The sequence below is a fragment of the Melanostigma gelatinosum genome (genome assembly GCF_949748355.1).
Source record: "Melanostigma gelatinosum genome assembly, chromosome: 8".
In the NCBI taxonomy this organism is placed as follows: Eukaryota; Metazoa; Chordata; class Actinopteri; order Perciformes; family Zoarcidae; genus Melanostigma; species Melanostigma gelatinosum.
In genome coordinates, this window is record NC_136641.1 from 25,963,776 (window position 1) to 25,986,631 (window position 22,856).

At 49.4% G+C, this 22,856-nt stretch overlaps 1 protein-coding gene across 1 annotated transcript; it reads left to right on the top strand.

Annotated features, from left to right (window-relative positions):
• The first annotated feature begins 3,093 nt into the window (after positions 1 to 3,093).
• On the top strand, positions 3,094 to 6,959 carry mafba (MAF bZIP transcription factor Ba). Its single transcript, XM_079273260.1, has one exon. The coding sequence runs from the start codon at positions 3,656 to 3,658 to the stop codon at positions 4,799 to 4,801; it is 1,146 nt and encodes a 381-aa protein (XP_079129386.1). The 5' UTR covers positions 3,094 to 3,655; the 3' UTR covers positions 4,802 to 6,959.
• The last annotated feature ends 15,897 nt before the right edge of the window (positions 6,960 to 22,856 follow it).

Sequence of the window (22,856 nt, forward strand, 5' to 3'; positions counted from 1 at the left end):
CGGCACCTCCGAAATAGCACCGTCTCCCTCCATCTCCATCTCCTCACCCTGCCTGACACGGGGGCCTTCCATCCCGGTATACCTTCCGCATTTAGTTCTGCAACATTTGTCCAGGAAGGGGGGGGGGGGGGGGGGGGGGTGCGTTAGAGTCCATCATTACGCACGCGAGTAACGAGCGAATAAAACCTCACAGTCACAATAATAATGAAAAAAGGTATTCCTTGTAGTCGAGGCATCCTTCCATGCAGATTAGGTTGGAGCTCATACAGATCCAATCGCCCCCCCACCCCCTGGGCCTCCGGACAGCACGCGCACGGGCAGGTCCTGGAGCATAACACAGATCCGGATTTGTGGAGGAGAATCGTGGCTCTCTTACGGGCCTCCTGCGCGGAGGCAGCGGGGCCCTGTTGCAGGTGTGAGATGTTGAGCTGTTGGGAAAGCAACTGCAGCCGCCGCAGCCTGCACGCGCCAACAGTTAAACGTGTCGTTTAAAAAAAAAGGTGATTTTTATTTCTTGTTATTCATTCCTTTACAATCCGTAGGATGGGACTCTCATTCGAGGGGCGAATAAGCAAGCATCGACACTTTTTATGTTCTCTCTCTCCCCGCTGTCCATAAGCACGCGGATCACTTAATAGATCATTAACCACCGATATGCTGCTGACATGGACGCTTTTTTTTTTTTTTTTTTTTTACATCTCGCCTCTCCATTACAGCCCGTTATCACCGGAGGGGGAGAGCCGCCGGCAGGCCTGCCTGGATCTATTAGACGGTGGACTCGGGCTATATTAGAGAGCGTTACGACCTAATGGGGGCTGCCGGCGGGTCGGCCTCGCTGGGAAGAGGCTTTTTAGAGCAGCTCGGCTCGGCGCGGCGCGGCACGGCACGGCTCGGCACGACTCGCTCAGGGCGCTTTTGAAGTTGGAGCAGAGAATTGAGAAGCTCGCCTGCAGTTAAAGCGGAATAAAAAGAGGATGAACGCTACCTGCACGAGGAAATAAAATACTTGTTTGTATTCGAGTGCATCATGTGAGCTGATGTATCCAGATGTCGAAAGAGGCTTTAGATTTAAGAAAAGGTTCAGGATGAATGACGTCTGACTCGATAAAAGCTTTAAAAAATATTCACACGAGGAACAAATATATCCAGAGTCGCTTTAAAGTGCACTTTAATTATCAAAACAAGTCAATTATTATTATGTCATTTTGTTCCAAAATAGTGTCCGTTTGCGTTTAGAATCGTATAATATTAATAATAATCTTAAAATAACGAGGATCATCATTATGATACTATTAATATTAATAAACGATGAAAAATAGGTAAGTGATATTCGTTCCTTTGACGTTTCTCATGATATTCTTTTTGTCTTTAAAATGTGTAAATACTCTGTAATCATTTGATTTAATATATTTGCAGCTTTATTTTATTTTCATTTTCATAGCTGTGTATAAGGTCAGGCTTTTCATCTCAGCTGGAATATCAATATTTAATATATTCCCCAAAATGTAACTTGAAATGTGTTAAAATAAAAAACAATCTTAATAACTAAAGCACGTTCGGATATTCTGAGTTATGATTTATGAGTGGATGTACAGTTCATCACTGGCGCACAGCTCGAGCTGATTAAGAACGGAAGCCAAACAAACGAGCCCTTCATTATCGGATCGTCATCTTTGGCAGCCTCCTCTCACGCGCAGCAGCCTGATCAATACGCTCCGGTCGCGGCTGCCGTGGATATGAGGAGGAAACCAGATGATAATCCCATCGATCCTTCAGAGTGACTCATTTACACGCAGTTTCTTCCTCTTTTCTTCTGCAGGACATTTGCTCACTTTTTATTTTTCTTACTTCATGCAATTAAAATACAAATCAAATCAACGAGACACATCCTGGAGGATCTGATCCTGTTGGGTTTTTTCCCTCCCACCTGTTAGACAGCGAGGTGACTGGACACGTGACACTGTGTTTATGAGACTCGATCGACGGATTAATTGTTGTCCGTCATAATTGCAGGATGTGACCTTTAAAACGGGCAATAGTCGCTGAGGAGAAAATGCAAATACAAAAAATAAAAGGAAATGTATGTGAGCAGCTCCATCGGTTCGCGTGTTGTCCACGCAGGGGCAGCCTTGAGCCGGTTTTCTGGCGGAATCCAACAGGCCGTCCGAGCCGAGAGGAGCCCGATGTGTAACAAAGGCAACTTGATCTCATCAGAAAACACGCACTTAACCCACGATGATTAAAACACAGGGTTATAGAACTACGCAGCCTAAATGATGCAACACATGTTTAGTTCAGTGCAGAGGTCACCATATGTCCATCACATAGCTGCAAACCGGACTGCAGGACAAGAGTGTTGATGACTGCATCCTCCACCATGCAGGTGTTTATCTTTATTATGTAGAAAAATGACAACAACAGCAAATGAAAACCCGGACCAACCAGAGGGCAGCCTCGCGTGCGTGTGATTGGTTGCTTTGTGAAATTTGAAGCGAACTTATAAAAAGGCACTGCAACATAAAGCAGGTGCAAAAACAAAAGAGTCATTTAATAAGTCAAATAAATCATGTTTTTTGAAAGGCGAATGGCGTTGCACCATTAGGAATGCACGTGCACTGCATTTGTTTCTTTCGGTGTTTTTTCTGGACAATGCTGTAAATTAAGATGCATTTGGAAACAGCTGCATGTTTTCCATATATTGTATATAAACTGAGGTAATACTATTATTTTGTTAAATGAGTAGGTTTTCTCAGGGAGTGTTGTGCCATAGAAGCTCTCCGTTGAGTTTACAGCGTGTAGTGAGCGGCGCGTGCTACAGCGGAGTGGTGTCCGTGGAGTGGAGGCATTTCTCTCTCTCTTCTCTCCACTTTCCTCCCACATTCTGCTTTTAGGGAAGTCGGGTCAGCTGACTGTCTGTAGCTGTCAGGACCGTGCCGTGAGCCCCTCCCCTCCCCCTCCCCCTCCTCTCTTCCAGCGCAGCGTCCACCGCTCCCATTGGAGAGCCGCGCGTTCAGGATCCAGCCCTTCCAGCGCGACGTCACGGCGCGCTATAAGCATAAAGCGCCGGCTGGCTCCGAGCGCAGTCTGCTGGATACCACGGAGTGGAGAGAGAGCGCGAGAGAGAGGCGAGCCTTTTTGAATCTCTGCGGTGCAGAGCTGGAAAAGCAGCTTCTCAGCGGAACAAATAAGAATTCAGACGCCCTATTTTACTCCGCTTTATTCGCTTTCTGTTCTTCTCCTGGAGAAAAAAACGGACTTATAACCCGAAGAAGCCGCGACGAGGACTGGTGCCCGTTTCAGCGAACAGACGTGGTATTGCTTTTATTGTTATTATTATTATTTATCTTGTTGTTTTTGTGTGTGCGCGTGTGTGTGAATACACACTTCTACTGAAGGGACTGAGGTTTTTTTTTAACTTTTGCACTGAGAGTATTTTTGCTTCCGACCTCCGGCCTGGTCTCGCTGCCAGATTATCCCAGCAGAAGTAGGCTACATGACGCAAAACCCGTGTGCAGAGCTTTAGAGCGAAAGTTTTCCTCCACTACTTTTTTTTTTTACATTTTTCCTTTTCTCTTTTTTTCCTCCACCGATCTCACGGTGTTTCGTGCTACAGCAAGTGTGCGCACAGCGGTGGAGGAGCCCAACGAACTATTGCATGAAACAAGAGAGGAGAGGAGAGACTCACCAGTCGGTTTTCGCAACGCTCGCGGGCACCTCCGCGCATCTGCAGAAGAGCCGCGGCGGCAGCATGAGCGCGGAGATGAGCATTGGCCCGGAGCTACCCAGCAGCCCTCTGGCTCTGGAATACGTCAACGATTTTGACCTGATGAAGTTCGACGTGAAGAAGGAAGGCCTGGCCGGGCTGGAGCGCAACGGGGTGCGACAGTGTAACCGTCTCCAGACGCAGGGCTCCGTGTCGTCCACCCCGATCAGCACGCCCTGCAGCTCGGTGCCCTCCTCGCCCAGCTTCAGCCCCACGGAGCAGAAGAGCCACCTGGAGGAGCTGTACTGGATGCCGAACGGCGGGTACCACCAGCAGATAGACCCGCAGACGCTGAGCCTGACCCCGGAGGACGCGGTGGAGGCCCTGATCGGAGCCACGGCTCACGGCCACCCTCCGCCTCCGCACGTCCAGCAGCAGCTGCAGCAGCAAGGCGCCTTCGATGGCTACAGGGGGGCCCCGCACCACCAGCACAGCCACGGCCAACAGCACCATCACCCGTACGCGGGGGGCATCCCGCACCACGGCGACGAGCTGTCCGGGCACCCGGGCGGACACAGCCACCCGCACAGCCAGCACCACCACCACAGCCAGGACCCCGACAGCCCGTCCCCGATGTCCCCGGACTCCCACCAGTCGCTGCATCACCACCGCCATCACCACCACCACCTGGGCCAGTCGGCGGGGCACCACGGCTCCGGGGGCGGACTCAACGTGGAGGACCGCTTCTCCGACGACCAGCTGGTGTCCATGTCGGTGCGGGAGCTCAACAGACACCTGCGGGGCTTCACCAAGGACGAGGTCATCCGCCTCAAGCAGAAGCGCCGGACCCTGAAGAACCGGGGCTACGCGCAGTCCTGCCGGTACAAGCGGGTGCAGCAGAAGCACGTGCTGGAGAACGAGAAGACGCAGCTGGTCGACCAGGTGGAGCACCTGAAGGCGGAGATCAGCCGGCTGGCGCGCGAGAGGGACGCCTACAAACTCAAGTGTGAGAAACTGACGGGGTCGGGGCCCAACAACGGGTTCCGCGAGGCCGGCTCCACCAGTGACAACCCCTCATCTCCAGAGTTCTTCATGTGAGTCAGTCCTCGCAAACAACCCCCCCCCCCCCCACCCCCACCTTTCCTTTCTCAACAAATGACTGAACAAAACGATAATAATCCACAGATCCCACTGTTTATGATTATACTAATAATAACAATTATATTCATATTAGAAGAATAATCCATCAGATAGTATTCTCATGTATAATCACCTCTCCATCCACGTGTCAACTGAGATACAAAGAGCAACGTAGATCAGTCGCAGCATCTTTGTAGATTAGTTGCTTGTAGTGAAGAGACTTTTTTTCCTCCTCTTCCTCATCAAAGAGGAGGAAGAGGATCGGCTGATGAACTGTTTTTTTTCTTTTTCTCCATTTTGAGGCTCCAGCTTTGAGATGACCTGTACGTAGTGTTTTGGGGTTGGCGCCGAGGCCGTTGTCTTGTAATTTTTTTATTTGTTTTTGCTCTCCAAGATGATGACATTGTTATGACACAACGAGCAGGCCGGGGCTCGCGACCCACATGCGACAAGTGGGCGCGTAAAAATCTGAGAAAATCTCCAAGACTCCACTTTATGCAACTTTTAACTTCTGTGTACTAACATGTCACGAGGAGGGGGAGGGATGGGTGGGGGGGGGGGGGACATTTTATGCAACATCTCATTGATTTATTGCCTGCTTGGTTATATTCGAATATATATTGAAACAAAAAATCTGCATTAAATATTAATCCTGCATGCTGGACATGTACGGTAATAATTTCTATTTTGTACTTTCATCTTCTCGTGTATATTAAGAGCATGTTGTTGATCTGCGCTTTTCCATAGTTTTTGGGATGGGGGGGGCGGGTAGAGAAACGCAGCGGGGACAGAACAGCAGGACTGCCGGTGCAGTGTCACACACGGTGTGTTTTTCTTTTCTTTTGGCTTGTAAATATTATGCAACCGCGAAAAACTGCACAAGATTGAGGAGGCTGGTTTGAACTTCTTTCTTTCTTTGTGTTGTCTGTTTTATTTCTCGTTGTTATTTTTTATCATGATTGAGTGAGGAGTGCATTTGTTTTTTGTTTTCTCTGTTGCATTTAAATACAACATAACTTTGTGTGTCAAGTGCACTTTTGGATGATGATTTTTTTTTTTTGTTGCAAAGTTTTCATTTTGAAGTTTGCGCACACCTCCCTTCAGGAAGACATACTATGACGCTATATTGTGAAATGACTCGGGACTGTATGTGTAACGTGCTGAGTGATATGTGGACACGTGTTCAGAGGCTGAGGAGACAAACATCTGGCCGCGATGTTATTGGAGCCAGACTGCAGAGGAGGCGCATTCAAGGCGAGGGCTTTTTTCTGCATATACTGTTCAGCGCACAGGATGCGGGTTTATGCTCAACGTGGCTTTTGCGCCACTAATTTATATAAAGTGCTGCTCTGCCTTTCTATTAACCCTTTCAGGAACCACACACAAACTCAAACAAAGCCTCTCGTTTCGATAACAAAGAATCACTAATGTTAATGCATCCTATTTTGAACAGTCTTCAGAAAACTCACGTGTCAGGGGGTTCATGGAGAGTCAATATTTAGACAGCGCGAGCAGTTATGTTCGATGTTTTCCTTCATTTTTTTTTCTGCCGGTCAGTAAAAAAAGGGGACTCAGGTTGTGCAAATTCTCAAAATGAAAGCAATGTTCATGTTATGTAATACGTGTGTGTGTGTGTGTGTGTGTGCGCGTGTGATTGTGTGTGTCTGGTTTATTGTTATTATTATTTGATGATTCTGGTTCTGCTGGCCAGATGCATAGTTTAAAAAAAGTTTTTATTTTAATGATTTAAATTAACAGACTGTCGGATCATATCGAATGAGCATGGTGCTTGCATTTGAAACTATCGTGGGGAAAGTCACGCATTTTAACAATCTCCTTCTTTTGGGTTTGTTACTGATTCAACTGTGTTGAAATCGAACTGAAACTGCAGCAGCCGGTTGTTGTTTTGTTTTCACCTGTTCATGTACTTTAGCGATGATGATGGGGGGGGGGGGGGATCAATTTTCAATCCTGTTTATATAAATAATAGTTAAAACACTTAAATTCGAACTGTTCCATTCAGGCTGGTTTCTGTTTTGTCTTATTTTTGGTTGTTTTTTGGAAGAAATTGTTTCCTATTTTGCTTATTAAAGTCATTGAAATGGCAACAATTAAACCTCTCAGACTTCTTTTCTCGGAAATACACGTGGCACGATAACACAGCTGTAGACATATACAATAATTCATAATCACACACATTTATACTTCAGCTCACTTTCCAGAGTTACAGGAAATATATTTGATCTTCTTTTAAAATAATAATAATATTTGCACCGACCTCTGAATTTTTGCGCGTGCCATTCGCCCTCGGCCTTTTTATTTTATTTTCAGACTCCAATGAGACTTTTGGATCGCAGCCCGCTGGCCTGCTGAGATTAGATCACCGGCTCTGGCCGTTTTTTGTGTGCGCCGCTGCGGGGAGATTCCTGCGCAACGCTGCTGACTTCTGCAGAAACCCCGCCGTCACCGGATCGCGCGGTAAACGGAGATCTTTGACCTTGCAACACCGGAGAAGAGACGAAAACCCCGGATTTACATTTACGGATGCTCGGCGCGCGTGGCTTTGAATGCACTAAAAGGGTCAATGCGAGCGGTTGTTACACAATTTAAATCGTTCAAAAAGAGGTCAGACTATGTCGCGTGACCTGTTTCACAATAATCCTTTGCGCGCGCCTGCAGGTGTGGTTTTGTTTATGGTTAACATTAATGGGAGTTTTGATTGGCACGTGTCAACACGCTGTAAGGAGTGTCTGCGTGCAAATATGCGGCACAAAAAACATCAAATTCAGGATTAGATTTGCTTCACAGCTGCGAGATTAATAGTACAAATACATACACAAATAAATATCAACAAACACCGTCGTTCTTTCTCTGCATGTCCGGTGGATAGAGTGACAGGAGGGGGAGGAGGAGGAGGAGGAGGAGGAGAAGAAGAAGCAGAAAGGGAGTAAGTGTTGATCTGGTCCTGGTCTAGAGTTTCTGGTGTCAGAACATTATCTGCCCCGTGTCTGCACATTCTCAAGGACAAAACCGCTGAGAAGCGAATCAACCAATGAGACCCGGGGAGGGCGAGTCTAGTTCGCATTCTCCCTCCTTCTCTCTCTCTCTCTGGACAGCCACTGCAGCCCGGAGTGTGTGTGGGGGGGGGGGGGGGGGGGGGGGGGAGTGCAGCTGGGGTGAACCAGAAAGAGGCCTCTATTTACAGTTATGATAATAACCCCAAAAATAACAGAAAAACACTGCTTTTAGTTGCTTGTTCTTCAGGTTTGATAGAAAAGCTGCAGTGAGCGAGTCGGAAACAGAGGAAACTGGCTGTGAGTGTGTGTGTGTGAGTGTGTGTGTGTGTGTGTGTGTGTTATGTATCATGTGGTCTGTTGTGACTCCAGGACTCAACACACATGTTGACGCTCAGCTGGTCTGAAAATCGACCAAACACATAACCGTCATTTCTGTTCAACGTAAAACAAATGATCTGATTATAATCATCCTTTATGATGAATCTCTAAAAGCAATAACATCCAACGACTAAGAGAAAATAAAGGGGAATCCTCATAATGTATTGACAATGTGATTTACAAATCAATACGCGTAAATTGATCTGCTGAGGTGCGGTTGTGTGACATCTTATTACATTATCACTGATTGCGCCATCGCTGACTTTCATGAATTCCACGTGCACGATTTCTAACGTCAGAGAGGGCAACTTCAGGATGCACTCTCACCTGCAGGATGAATGTTTTTTGTTGTGAGCCGATGGAAGCGCTGGATAGTGGAAAAATGTACAAAAGACAAAAAAGGGAAACAAAAAAAGCAGTGTGTGTGTGTGTGTGTGGGGGGGGGGGGGGTAGAGGAAAGCGTGAGCCTCGGCTCAGCAGGAGAGCCAAGGACACGGTGACCAGGCAGTGCTGTAATGATTTTAGTCTCCGATCACACATTCACGCCCCCCCACGGAGATCCTATCTGCCTTCATCCTGCTCTGCCAGCCTCCAGCTCCCTGCAGCAGTGGAGAGACCAGGAACCGGCCGCCCCCCCAACAACCCGGCCTTCCTCCGTCTCAACGCACCGGACCCCCCACGCTCGGCCCTGCTGCAGGTATGTGTGCACATCTCCTGCATGTTCACAACTAAAAACACTTCATCTGCATCTTGCCCTCATCTTTTGCAAACTAGCGTGAGGTGATTGTTCAGCTTCAACCGCTGTGTTTACTTCATTCACAGGTTATTTCAATGAACCAGCAGCAGTCTGTCTGTGTTATCATGTGGATTTAAATCCATTTAGGCTTATTGCACACACACACACACACACACACACACCACACACTCACTCATATAAAATACACACACACACAAGCAGTCCAGCCCACTGCCACACCAGCGGCCCATTGACTTTCATTGGAAGTGACTTCCCTGCTGCTCTAAATCACAATGATTTCCCAGGGAATTAAAGCAGGCTTTCCCCAAGGGACACACACACACACACACACACACACACACACACACACACACACACACACACACACACACACACACACACACACACACACACACACACACACAGGAGAACATTAACCGGTTACTGAAAGGGTTGAATGTGTGTGTGTGTGTGTGTATGTTAGTGTTCACTCACCAATGCAAACACAATGACACCAAGGGATGAAAGGAATATGGCGCTCTAATTGGTCTTTCGTTTTTTTTTACTGGACGCGAGTCCAGCGCGCTGACAACAGTGAGATTCAAATAGCCAGCCTGAAACACACACACACACAGACCTGAGACATGTTGGATAGTTCGGAGAACAGTCGCGATCGTTTAGGATGCCGATGGAGAGTCGGACAACCGAACAGTAAAAAAAATCGAAAGAACAATTAGAGCGCCATATTCCTTTCATCCCCTGGTGTCATTGTGTTTGCATTGGAACACACACACACACACACACACACACACACACAAAGGAACACAAAAACACACACAGATGCACACTCTTAAATAATTGCACACAAATAATCACTTCACTCGTTTGACGAATTAAAAAGCAGGTGAGCACGACTCTTGTTCTTACAGCGTGTGGGAACACTGAGCTGCACTTTAAAGGTACAAATACAACACTGGGAGTGTTTCTATTGACTCTCAGCAGCTGAGTCGGCTGCTAGCAGCTATGGAGAAGAAGGCCACTTCAAAAATACGTGAAAAACACTTTTTTAAAATTTGCTCAGTAAATCTCTTGAAATGAGGCCTTTATCTGAACCACGGCCGCTAATTAACAGAGCTACAAATATACTAATATACTAATATACTTGGTAAGATGTGTTGTTTTTTGTGTCTGACATTATCAGCTGAAAGCTCCGTCTGAGAGCAGCAGACCAGAAGCACATCTTTACATTGATCACAGTTGTTTGCTGCCATATTAATACTCTGAATATCAAATTTAGCTCAAGTTTGCGGTTCAGTATTTTGCTTTCCGTTCTACATTTTGATGTAGGAAATCTTACCACTTCCTAAAATGTGATTATTTCTACACTATAATTCAGGCTCGCCAGTAATTCTACATAAGAAAACTGTACTTATAAACTGTACTTACATTCACGTCATGCTGTAATGACATCATCAATGACGACGTCTCTTAAAGGCTCCACAGACGAGAGGCGGCCGTCGCTGCCTGACCTCGCCCGCCGCAGCCCCGCTCTTTGTGATGAGTCGTGTAGGACGGAGACCTGCGGCGGCGGCGGCGGCGGGTCGATGCAAGTGACCCCACGTGTGCACGTCGTTGCTTCCGGGATGTGAAACCCGATCCCGGGTGGGATTGATCCACGTCTGGCCGCTGCTCGGGGGGGATAAGGCCAGAGAGGAGATAAGAGCAGACACCGAGCGCACAATGATACGTTTGAACCAGCAACCTCTGCTGCCAACAGGACGTTATCATCTTCAAAACAAAGTGGTTGATATTTTTGTTGAGATTCTCTTCACATCCCGACAGCAATCAGTGAATCTAATCTCACCACACACAGCAGCCATGTTGGTGGTTTACGTTCGTAATGATCGTTTTGGGGGAGTGACTGAAGGGACGATCTGTCAGTGACGAAGACTGAGCAACTTTGTTGCTAGATTTAGCAACTTTTGGAGCTAATGCTGCCATACTCTCATTGAAAAAGAGTTCTTCTGTTGGAGAAGTGTTCTTGCTGGTTTCTCGAGACTTTACCAACCCCAGCTTTAAGTAGAGTTGTACTGTTGTACTCCGTCTGGGTGGAGATCATTTTAATATATATTATATATATATATATATGTTATATATTCTGTATATCGTGTCCAACAATGCCTACTAATTCATAAGCTCATCGGATGGGAACAAAATATCAATAAACAAAAAGATAAATGTCTGTTCAGTCAGCATCTATCGCTGCAGGAGGTAAAGCAATGGTGGGGCAATAGAAGGTTGGCTTCAAAATAATTGTCGAGTTAAAAGTCTAAAGTAGCATGAAATGGGAACAGAGTACAAGTACCGTCAAGCGATGCATAAGAAGTTGTATCAAATGATTTATGAATGTGAAACTTCTTTCAGCTCTGCACAAATTAGGAGCGTGAAATGAAATCTATTTTTGTTTTGAGTGTTGCAGTTTGCGCGTTGCCATCTTCTCTGACACCGTTTCTGACGTTTGATCGAATTAATAATAATAATGAAGAAGATGTTCTGCTCACCAACACTCTGTCCGTGTGCTGCATCATCTCCAGCCAGAGCACCGCGCTCTGGCCTGCTGTCGCCCTGAGATGTGAAGTTAATAATTGAATGGATCCATTAATAAATAAAGTGCAGTGGGGGGGGGGGGGACAGGTCACTCATCTTCACAATCACCGTGCAGGAGAGTGGGGATGACTGCAAACACACTCTCTCTCTCTCTCTCTCCCTCCCTCCCCCCCTCCCCCTCCATAGGACATAAGAAGCGTTGGCTGCAGTGAACTCTGACTGCAGGATGTGGCATCTCAACACATTTCCTCTCTGATCCGGCGGGACGAGGCTACTTCCTGGAAAGCAGGTGGAGGGAGGTGACGGAGAGCGACCACCACAGAGGTTGGCCCAGTCTACCTTTCGACCCGGCCAAACTGTTTCCCAGCCTCGGTAAATTCAGATTTGAGGGTGTTATTCCTATACGCTGGATTTAAGACATAAAAACCTGCCAATGGCGCCCGAACTGGACCAGTGAATGTGAAGTTGTGGTTTAGAACCTTATAGAATTGAAAGAGGGATCTAGCAGCCGCCGAGAAGCTGCAGAAGTTTCCAGAAAGTGTGCGTATCCTGTAGTCAGACGTCAGTTTTTATTCCTGCCTTTATTTGTCTGTTAAATTCTGTTTATTTGTCTGTTAGAAACACAGAATGAAGAGTTTGAATCAGAGTAAAGCCAAAGAAGAAGCTGCTCTTCGATGCCCAGAAGGTATATATTCCTGTTGTCGCTCCACGAATTCGACACGAATGTCCACTGACTGACTTTCTCTCTCACCCCATTCTGGCATTTGCTGCCTCGCTCTCCCCTTCTTTTCTCCCTCCTCCGTCGGCCTTTTCTCTCTTATTTTACAGCCTGATCTCGATTTAGATTTCCTCGTTTTGGAGTTGCCACAACGCTCCCCGCTGCCAACATCTGTGAGTGGTTTGGAGGCAAGAGACACTATGGAAAAACATCACAAAATGAAGAAAGAAAAGAGCAGAACGGCGCTTTACTACCCGGGTTGGATAGAACAGAGGCTGAGAAAGGGATGCAAACTGCTCTGGGATCAGAGGCACAGGCAGGCGGCAGGCCGGGCTCCGACTGACAGCATAAGGAGTCCGAATCAGAGGAAAACACACGGTGCGGATATGCAGCACACAAGTCAGTCCTCATATTTTGTGCGTGTTCCTACAAAAGTTTTCACGAGTTACATGCATACATATATGTCTTCTGCTTGTTCACTGCATGCAGTCTTTTCAAAATAAAGTTCCGTCTTCACAGGAAACACAGCTTCGTTGGGTTTCGTCAAAGATCGCCGTTTGGGTTGAATACCTGCAGAAGTTCCGTTACTAGATGAATAAATCAACGTTGACGTCTGGCTTTACGTGGGGAACGATGGTTTATGTTTGAGCCGCCCGCCCTGTGGTCTGGTTCATGATGACGTGGATTAAATGGGAATTCATTTTGTGGGATATATACAAATTACAGTGCATTCGTTTTTATAGGTACATACGAACGTTGCATGAGCACAGCCTGCTGATGCAATACCTGCACACACTGTACTGTAAGCTTCAGACGGGGGGGGGGGTCGTTCTCGAGACCCCACAGTTTGGGGTTTACTGAGGATTGACCTCAATCACGTGTCAGGTTTTAGGCAGATTGGATTTAAGCTGCAGCACTTTTAAAGAGATTATGTTATTGTGAGAGATTAGCAGGAGTAGATACATTGGAGGAAGCTAATGAGGGGGTTCTCTCCTCCCCAGCTGCCGGCCTAACGCAGCGCTCACCGTCCTGTTGATAACTCACACGACAGTATATTACTGTGGCATTAGAGGCTTTGCAGCGTTGTGGCAATGCGAGCCCCTCTGTTGATACTGTAGCGGCGCTATAGCGCTCAGCGGGAGCATGTGGCTGCTCTTTACACACATGTGCAGGAGGGGCGTGTGTGTACAGTAGGGTCTCATTAGGTAATGAGGATGATTACGCTGCATTAAGGTGGCGAAGACGAGCGAGAGGCAGCAGCCACAGGGAGAGACGAGAACATGTGTCTGCGATTTGCGGCGTAAGCGCATACCATTTACATTTGACACAAGCGCCCTCCGATGGGCTCTGATGAAGCTCTGCTCGGGGCCCTCTCGCTCTCTCCCCGTCCTCGACTTGGAGAGGGCAGAGGGAGACAGGTGTGGCGTAGTGGGGAACACAGCGAGGCACAGGAACAGGGTCCGCTGGACTGGAAGTGGGCCGCAGCAGTCGGAGGAAGAGAAGTGGAACATTGGTCAGGTCTGGGAGTCCTCACGCCGTTATATGACTCCGCTGAACTACGAGAGCGCTTCCCAACACGGAGGAGCAGTCGGCTTGGATGTGTGAAGACAGGCTTCCCCCCCCCTGCATGGAGCTGCCCTCTCTATTCCCCTTTCTATAAGTAGGCAGGTATTCTTTACCCAGGATAAAGTGCTGACCCAGTCCCAGGTAATTACACCCCCGTTGGGCTTTGGCACAGACATGTCAGGGCGGTGCTGAGTGCACCTTACACCCGAGCTACGGGTAAACCACACTTATCTCACTATTTACAAGCGAGTGTAGAGCTTCGCTCCACACGAGAGGGAGGGGGGAGGAGGGAGGGGGGAGGGAGGAGGGGGGAGGAGGGAGGGAGGAGGGCATACCTTGGCAAAGCCAGGAAAGCGTCCTCCTGGCAGAGGCCCTCTGACATCCATCCCCCATCAAAGAACTCAAAAAGAAATGAAACTTAATTCCATATTTATTCAGGAGGTGTAATCAAAGCAAAGAAGCGACATAAGAACTGACGAACTGAAGGGTTGTGGCCATGTCGTGCCTGTGTGCGGTACGTTGTTTTGTTTCTAATAATCCCTAAGAGGGTTAGGCATGTTCTAATCACCTTCAACATAATACTTTTGATCATGAATGATGCATCTCTTTCGTTGGAGGCAGTTGTTCACAGAAGCTCCATTAACACGTCGGGTTGTGTTGATGCTTCAAAGTGATCCGAGGAGCACGACACAGACTCTGCTGTTCAGAAAGAGTTGTTAATGACATAATAATGTAACGGCACCACATGATCGCATCTAAACGTGCAGCACATGAGGTATTTAAGATCTCCGGTTTCGTTTTCAGGTATAGTATTACCGAACACGCATTAAATGCAGGTTTAAATATCAAAACTACAAAGATAGACTTCGACACGTTACGAGTGACGGAGAGTTGGCTGAGGCAGAACCTTTCCAATGGCACACTCTTAGAAATAAGGGTTCCAAAAGCATTGTTTTCCTGAAGGGTTGAGGTCCTAAAGAACCCTTTTTTGAAGAAATGGTTTTCCAAGGGTTCTTCGTAAGAAACCCTTTTTATCCAAAGAACCCTTTTTGGAAGAAAGAGTTCTTGAAGGATTGTTGAAAGAATTGCTGTTAGAAGGGAACGCTCACAACGCGGAACACACGCCGACAGAATCTATGATTTTGAACGAGGATTGTTGCACTGCAACACACCAACCAAGCCCTTCGAACATAAAAGGGTTCCCGGTAGAACTCTCTGGATGAGTTCTCGATGAAACCCTTGGAACGTACGAGGGTTCCCAGTAGAACCCCCTGGGTGGATTCTAGATGCAGCCCGTGGAATATAAAAACGTTCTCGGCAGAACCCTCGAGGTGTGGTCCAGATTAAACACTTGGAACATAAAAGGGTTCTTGGTAGAACCGTCTTGGTGGGATGTGCAGGGTCCTCGGTAGAACCCTGGGTGGGTTATTGGATATAACCTCCAGAGAGGGTTCTGGGTAGAACCCTCTGAAAGGGTTCACCTATGAGGACAAGCTGAAGAACCGTAAATGGTTCTAGTTAGCGCCTTTATTTCTATGCGTCAGAGAACACTTTGTTTCCGTCACAACGAGGCAAATTCACTTTTCAAGTTACTTTAATAGAGAAAAAGACAATCAGGATAAAAAGACATTAAAGTGTTGTCTTCTTAGACCAAACAAGCGTCTTTAGCGGTCGAGCCGGGTTCTGTCCTGAATTAGCCGGTTAAAGCTACAACTCCCACGAGCTCCTCTCCACGAGCTCCTCATGAGCTCTTCTCCATGAGCTCCTCATGAGCTCCTCACGAGCTCTTCTCCATGAGCTCCTCACGAGCTCTTCTCCATGAGCTCCTCACGAGCTCTTCTCCATGAGCTCCTCATGAGCTCCCCACGAGCTCCTCTCCGCGAGCTCCTCTCCAGCTTCAGAAGGAACGGAGGGCTCAAACTATAATCACTTTGAATCACTCTGTTCAGCAACGATTGCTCTCCAAAACCACGACAATAAAAACACGACCCACCACCACAAGGCCGAGCAATCGCATCGGCGCTTCATTTATCACAACCATACGCTGCATTTATTGTTGCTTCGGGAGGATATTAGCCACGTGTCAGCGTCCGGGTGTAGCGTCCTCCACTTCAAGAGGAAAGTCTGCACTGAAGCCACTGAACATGTGTTTTTCAGCGGAGCAGGAAATCTTTAGCCCCAGTCGTCTTTACAAGAGGCTTTCTGCAGGATCTATATATCTCCCGTCCCGTTATACGCATGTTCTGTGGAAACTATGTGCTGTGTGTTGCTCGGCACAGCAGAGGCAAAGGGGAAATGGCTGTGGTCAGACCAAAGTCCTTGAGAGAGAGGAGGAGAGGAAAAGTAAGAAGACCGAGGAGGAGAGAGGAAAGAAATGGATAAGTGAAGAGCACTTTCCTGAATTTGAATCATTCACTTATGCACGCGCGCACTCATACATACGCACAAAGACACGCGCTAGCACTGTCCAGCTGAGGTGCCGTGTGTTACATATGTATATGTACACACATATATATACACACATATATATGTGTGTATATACAGTATATGCACATATGGCACTGGTGGGAATGTGCCACTGCATGTTAGTTCTCCCTTCATGCTTGCGTTGAGGAACACAGAGCCTCTAATTGATGCTAAACAAACTGCTGACCCAGACTCAGGATGAAGGTCTGCCACTGATGTACACACACACACACACACACACACACACACACACACACACACACACACACACACACACACACACACACACACACACACACACACACACACACACACACACACAAAAAACATGAAAATCTGCCCCAAATTCACAAATGGTGAAAATGCTGAACAAAATCCAAAGGCTTTCTTTTTTGAATTGTCACACTTTTCTTTAAGAGGCTTATAGGTGCAGAGCTTGAAAGTCATCCGCCACGTGCACAAGAATGAGACGCCTCGGTGGCAGCGTCCTTGGCTGTTTTGGAGAACCTTCTGGAGGGTGTGTGGGTGGGGGGGGTGGGGGGGGGGTGGAGAAGGTAAACTCCTACTCATCCTACACACACACACACACACACGCAAACACGGGCGCATACATGCACACATGCCGGCCCCCTAAAGGAAGCTCCAGGGAGGCACAACGACGCCTTTGTGCAGGGCCAGATCTCCCACGTCTCCCACGTCTCCCCCGTCTCCCACGTCTCCCTGCTCCGGCACACAGATAGATCATCTGAGTCCAGGCCAGTATGAAGGACAAGTGCATGCACGCCGTGCAGAGGGAGAGAAGAGAAAACAAAAAAAGAGGGAGGGAGGGGAGTCAAAGAGTGGGGAAAGAAGTTATAACCCAAAACCACTTTTTTCCCTCTCTCTTTTCACACTTTCTCCTTGCCTCCCATGTCTCTCTCTCTTCCTCCCATTGCACTCTCCCCCTTTTCGCTCTCTCTCCGCAGAGGAATCCGGTCTCTCCGTTGGGATTGGAGCTCTTTGAAGGTGATCCAGAACTGTGCTGCTCGCTGCCTCTGCTCTCCTCCCACTCTCTCCCCCCTCCTCTCCCCTCCCTTCGCCCTCGAGGGGGGGGGGGGGGGGGGAGGGTCGCGCTCAACCAAGCAGCCGTGCTCCAAATCCAGAGGTGTGTTTGGTCACATTCATATTTGGCATTTGAGAGATTTGGAGGGAGATGCTGCAAAACTGTCTCCCCCTTCCTCACCGTCCCATCTCTCCCCCGTTCACCCTCTCTCCCCCGCCTCGCTGTTTATTTCCCTTCCATTCCATCCTCGCACTCTTCTTTTTTCGAAACCCAACTCTCCCTCTTCCCCTCCACCCCAAGAGGGCGAGCAGACGCGTCGCCGCACTGGTTCCGTTAGCACGCCGCGGCCACACACACACTCAAGACGGCTTCGCTTTAAAACAGAGAGCCCTTCACTCGACGCCTCGGAGAAGAGGGAGAATGACAAACAGACAAGAGGAGGGGAGGAAGAATAAAGGGAGGGAGTAAACTGGATGTGCATTCCTCTGGCTCGCTTGGCTCGCGAGCACAGGAGACGTGTTGCTGGCTGTTCGGTTTATTATCCCCGAGCCATATGGGCTGGCAAAGCTTTTGGGGCGTGGTGGAATACATGTGTGTGTGTCAGGGTACGGCACAGAGCGATTATACAACGTCTTTTTATCACATTTAGTGTGTATGTGTGTGTGTGTGTGTGTGTGTGTGTGTTCCAGGCCACAATAACCTGAGAAACCACACTTCCAGATAACTGCTTTCAATAAAAGATGAAGAGCTTCCAGTACCTCTCAGCCCACATGCCAAATTCACACCGCACATTCACACACGTGCACACACAAGCACATTTACACACGCTGGTAATTTCCAGCTATTTGTGACCTGAGTGGTTTGATTGCAGCTTAAATCGTAATCACATGGCGGAATGGTAGCATGCAGTAGCTCCCATTTGATTTTTAAGGATAATTCCGGTTTATTGCAGCTCGAGAGTCATTTTTAAAGGTGTGGTTGTCACTTGTATTAGTTATGACGACATTGTACCGACAAAAGTAATTGCTGAGTTGTGGGAACACGGCGACATCGCTAGTCCAACAGGGCAGAACAAAGACTGATGGTAGAACAATAAGACGGGACGCAAAGCCAAACTCACGGAGAGGTTCCACCAGGAGACAAGCTGCGGTTCTGCAGAGTGAAGTCAAAGCTTCATGTGTTAAAGCTGCATTCTCTCTAGTGTCCACCAGGGGGCGACTCCTCTGGTTGTATAGAAGTCTATAGAAAATGACTCTACTTCTCTCTTGATTTATTCCCTCAGTAAACATTGTAAACATGAGTTTATGTCTCAATCTCTAGTTTCAAGTCTTCTTCAACACAGCATGATGTTCATTTAGTACATTATGGTCCATTTAGAGTCACACAGACCATAAAGCAGGGGATGCTTTAGGGGCGGGGCTACACGGTGATTGACAGGTCTCTACCAGAGACGTGTGTCGGATTCACCTGGTTAGTGACTCACGTAACTAACGACTCATGTGACGAACTGTCAACATTTACTTTTAGTTTTGCAAGGGATACGAAAAGTGGTCTCCTGGATCAAAGTCATGTGTTTTCTTTATAGTATATATACATACATATATATATACATATATATATGTATTGTGGCAGCCGGAGGGGCAACCTCAGAGGAGAAGTGGTAGAGGGACGATATTGCCGGACATGGAGGCGGAGCCCCATGTCAGGGAGTGGAAAAGAGCGCCAAACCACCATCAGCCCAAACAAGCAACACCTGAGGAGGAGAGCCGAGGGAGCGACCACACCCTATCGGAGGAGGAGGAGGGGACTATAAAAGGGCCCCGGACACAGGAAACTAGGAGAGAGTAGGAGTGGAAAGAGACGGAGACACAGCAAACGCATTGGAGACAACTGGCTTACCCCTTGATCACCCTGGAACGTCTGACTACCCGCCCGGCTCCCGACCCCTGCCTGTACGACTACCCTGCTCCTGCCCGCGCCCTGGACCGTCTGAGGAATACCCGTTGTGCACCGAACCGTGGAAGTGAACCCCGACCATCCCTCTGGAAAGCGGACAGTGTATTGTTGAGTGTCTATCCTACCTCTATCCACTCTCTATCTTCAGTAAAAACCTCACTTGCACCATTTATCTACCGACTGGTTGTGTTTATTGGTCCGTGTTGTCGTGAAACCCCCTTGCCACCCCGGGGGCTGTCACAATTTGGTGGAGAATGTGGGCATCGTCCGGTTCTGGCAACACTGACCGATAGACCGACCAACCCAGTAAGCATGGCCACCCCGGTGCCATTTCAAGAGCTGCTAGCGGGGCTAATCGCTAGCAACCAGGAAACCCAAAAACGCCACGAACAAGCCATGCAAGTACAAATGCAAATCCTCCAAGCACAGCAGCAACAACAATACCAACAGCAAGTACACATGGAGCAGTATATGGCGGTACAAACCGAACGCGCGGAGGCGATGCAAAGCGACATCAAGGGCATGTTACAGACACAACAGGAGCAACGTACCGTGGAGAAAGCCAACCCAGCGCGCTTCCTTCTCAAGCAGACGGCAGCTGACGATGTGGAAATATTTTTTCAGATATTCCAGACAACGGCACTCCGGGAAAAATGGCCAGAAGAGCACTGGGCTGAGTTGATAGCCCCCTTTTTGATCAACGAAACGCAAGTAACGTATCAGGACTTAGAGCGCGCTGGAAAAGTTGACTTCCGGGTGTTGAAAGCGGAAGCGTTACAGCGATGCGGGGTCACGCTGGTACTAAAGGCACAACGATTTCATGAATGGACATATGACACCTCCCTTTCTCCGCGAGCCCAGATGCATGAGATCAAGAGGATTACGACGGCCTGGCTGCACGCAGAGCCCACCGAGGTGTCGCCCACCGATCGTGTCGTCATGGACAAATTCCTCAGATCCCTCCCGTATGAGGCAAAAAAATTGGCCGGCCAGAGAAACCCCCGCAACCTCGAGGAACTGGTAGAGATCATGGAGGGTTACCACGCAGCACAAGCGTTAGTGCGTGGGGGAAGAAACCCGAAAGTGGAGGGGTCCACCCGCAAAGAAAAGATGAGAACGGAGGAAACTACCTATGTGTCTCCCTCCTTTCCCCCAGGCTTTCCCCGACGTCGGCCGGCGGGTGGACCGGAAGAGAGGAGGTGCTACCACTGCGGCGAGATCGGGCACATCGCATGGGAATGTCCTCACCGCCAGGACGCACCCATGACCACGGCCAGTGAGGGGAGTCGCCCATGCGGACTGATTACCGGATGCTGGGCCACTCACGAGGACCTCATGCCCCTCACCCCGGTCAAAGTAAACGGCCGCGACGCCTCCGCGATGGTGGATTCCGGGAGCGCGATTACCTTGGTGAGACCTACGTTTGCTCAGTACCCGCTCCTAACCGGCACCCGAGCGGTCACGTGCATCCATGGGGAGACCCGCGAATACCCCACCACCGCCCTCGAAATATACACGACGAGGGGTAGATACGTCGGCACTGCAGGAGTAGTGGAAGGACTCCCCGTAGAGGTGCTGGTCGGCCGAGACCTGCCCGTGTTCCAGGAGCTGTGGCGCAGCCTGGTGGTGAAACCAGGTACGACCCCTCACCGAAAGTCCAAGAAGAAAGCCATCTGTGGGCTGGGGGAGGAGATCTCCACCGATCCCCTATCGGAAGGAGTCGCCAGTGCCGTGGCCCGGGCGTTGGTGGAGGCCACCCAACCCAACCCCGAGGACGTATATGCCACAGCCGTCGAGAACGACGGACCCTCCAGCCCCAGTGAGCCCGAAGGAGAGGCGCCACCCATCCCCGAGGAGGCAGATACCCCCTCCCTCGAAGAAGAGGAGCTGGCCGGGCTGTTCCCCCAGGACCCGGAGGAGCCCATCTTACCCGGGCCCCTCACAGGGAGGTTTGGGACGGCCCAGTTGGAGGACCCCAACCTAGCCCACGCCCTTCGGCAGGTGGCCGCCGTAGACGGACGACCACTGGACGGGGTAAGAGACCTCCCTCCCACACATTTCTCCATTTATAACGGGCTCCTCTACCAGGTAGTAATAAAGGACGGGGCCCCCCTCAGGTTGTTACTGGTACCACGTCCTTTCATACCCTCTGTCCTCCAGTTAGCCCACTCCCATATCTTAGGTGCCCATCTAGGAGTGGAGAAAACCCTGGAAAGGGTGAGGGCCAGGTTCCACTGGCCCGGGATAAAAAAAGCCGTGGAGGATTACTGCCGGAGCTGCCCCGAATGTCAACAAGTGGCCCCACAACCCCATCACAGAAACCCGCTGGTGCCCCTGCCGATCATCACCGTCCCCTTCAGCAGGATCGGGATGGACCTAGTGGGGCCCCTACCCAAGACCAACCGGGGACACAGGTACATCCTGGTGATAGTGGATTACGCCACCCGGTATCCCGAAGCCATTCCCCTACGCTCTATGGCCACCAAGGGCATTGCAAGGGAGCTGGTGATGTTGTTTTCCAGGGTCGGAATACCGGAGGAGATTCTCACCGACCAAGGAACCCCGTTCATGTCTAGGATCATGAAGGATCTGTGTGGCATGCTGAAGGTGACCCAACTGAGGACGTCGGTGTATCACCCCCAAACGGACGGACTAGTAGAACGATTCAACCAGACACTGAAGAAAATGTTGAAAAAAACCATGGACCAGGACGGGAAGAATTGGGACCAACTGCTACCCTTCCTGATGTTCTCCATCAGAGAGGTGCCCCAGGCATCTACCGGATTCTCGCCCTTCGAGCTCCTGTACGGTCGACGACCCCGGGGGCTACTCGACCTGGCCAAAGAAGCCTGGGAACACCAACCCTCCCCCTACCGCACCATGGTGGACCACGTCGAGGAGATGAGGGTGAGGATGGCATCCCTCTGGCCCATCGTCCGAGAACACATGGCCGAGGCACAGGCGGCCCAAGCCCGCGTGTACAACCGGGGAACCCAACCCCGAGTGTTTAACCCAGGGGATCGGGTGTTGGTCCTGGTACCCACGGCGGAATGTAAGTTTCTAGCCCGATGGAGGGGGCCGTATGAAGTAATGGAGAAAGTGGGGCCGGTAAACTACCGAGTCCGGCAACCAGGTCGGAGGCACCCGACGAAGGTTTATCATGTGAACCTGCTCAAGAAATGGGTGCGTAGGGATGCCATGCTCTGTTTCTCTCTCTCTACCCTCCCAGGAAAAACGGAGCCAGTCGAGGTACCCGTGGGAGAAGAGTTGACCCCCCGGCAGAAGCAGGACGTCCGGGAAATGGTGGATCGGTTCCGGGACGTGTTCTCCCCGGACCCCGGATACACCACACTGGTGCAACACCGGATAATCACCGAGCCCGGGAAGAAGGTGAAGCTAAGGCCGTACCGCATCCCCGAAGCCCGCCGGGGGGCGATAGAGAGGGAGGTACAGAGTATGCTGGAGGCCGACATCATCGAACCCTCGACGAGCGAGTGGTGCAGCCCTATAGTGTTGGTTCCGAAACC

What these genes read in the sequence shown, in the direction of transcription:
- mafba (XM_079273260.1), top strand. Translation starts at nt 3,656, where the DNA reads ATGAAACAAGAGAGGAGAGGAGAGACTCACCAGTCGGTTTTCGCAACG.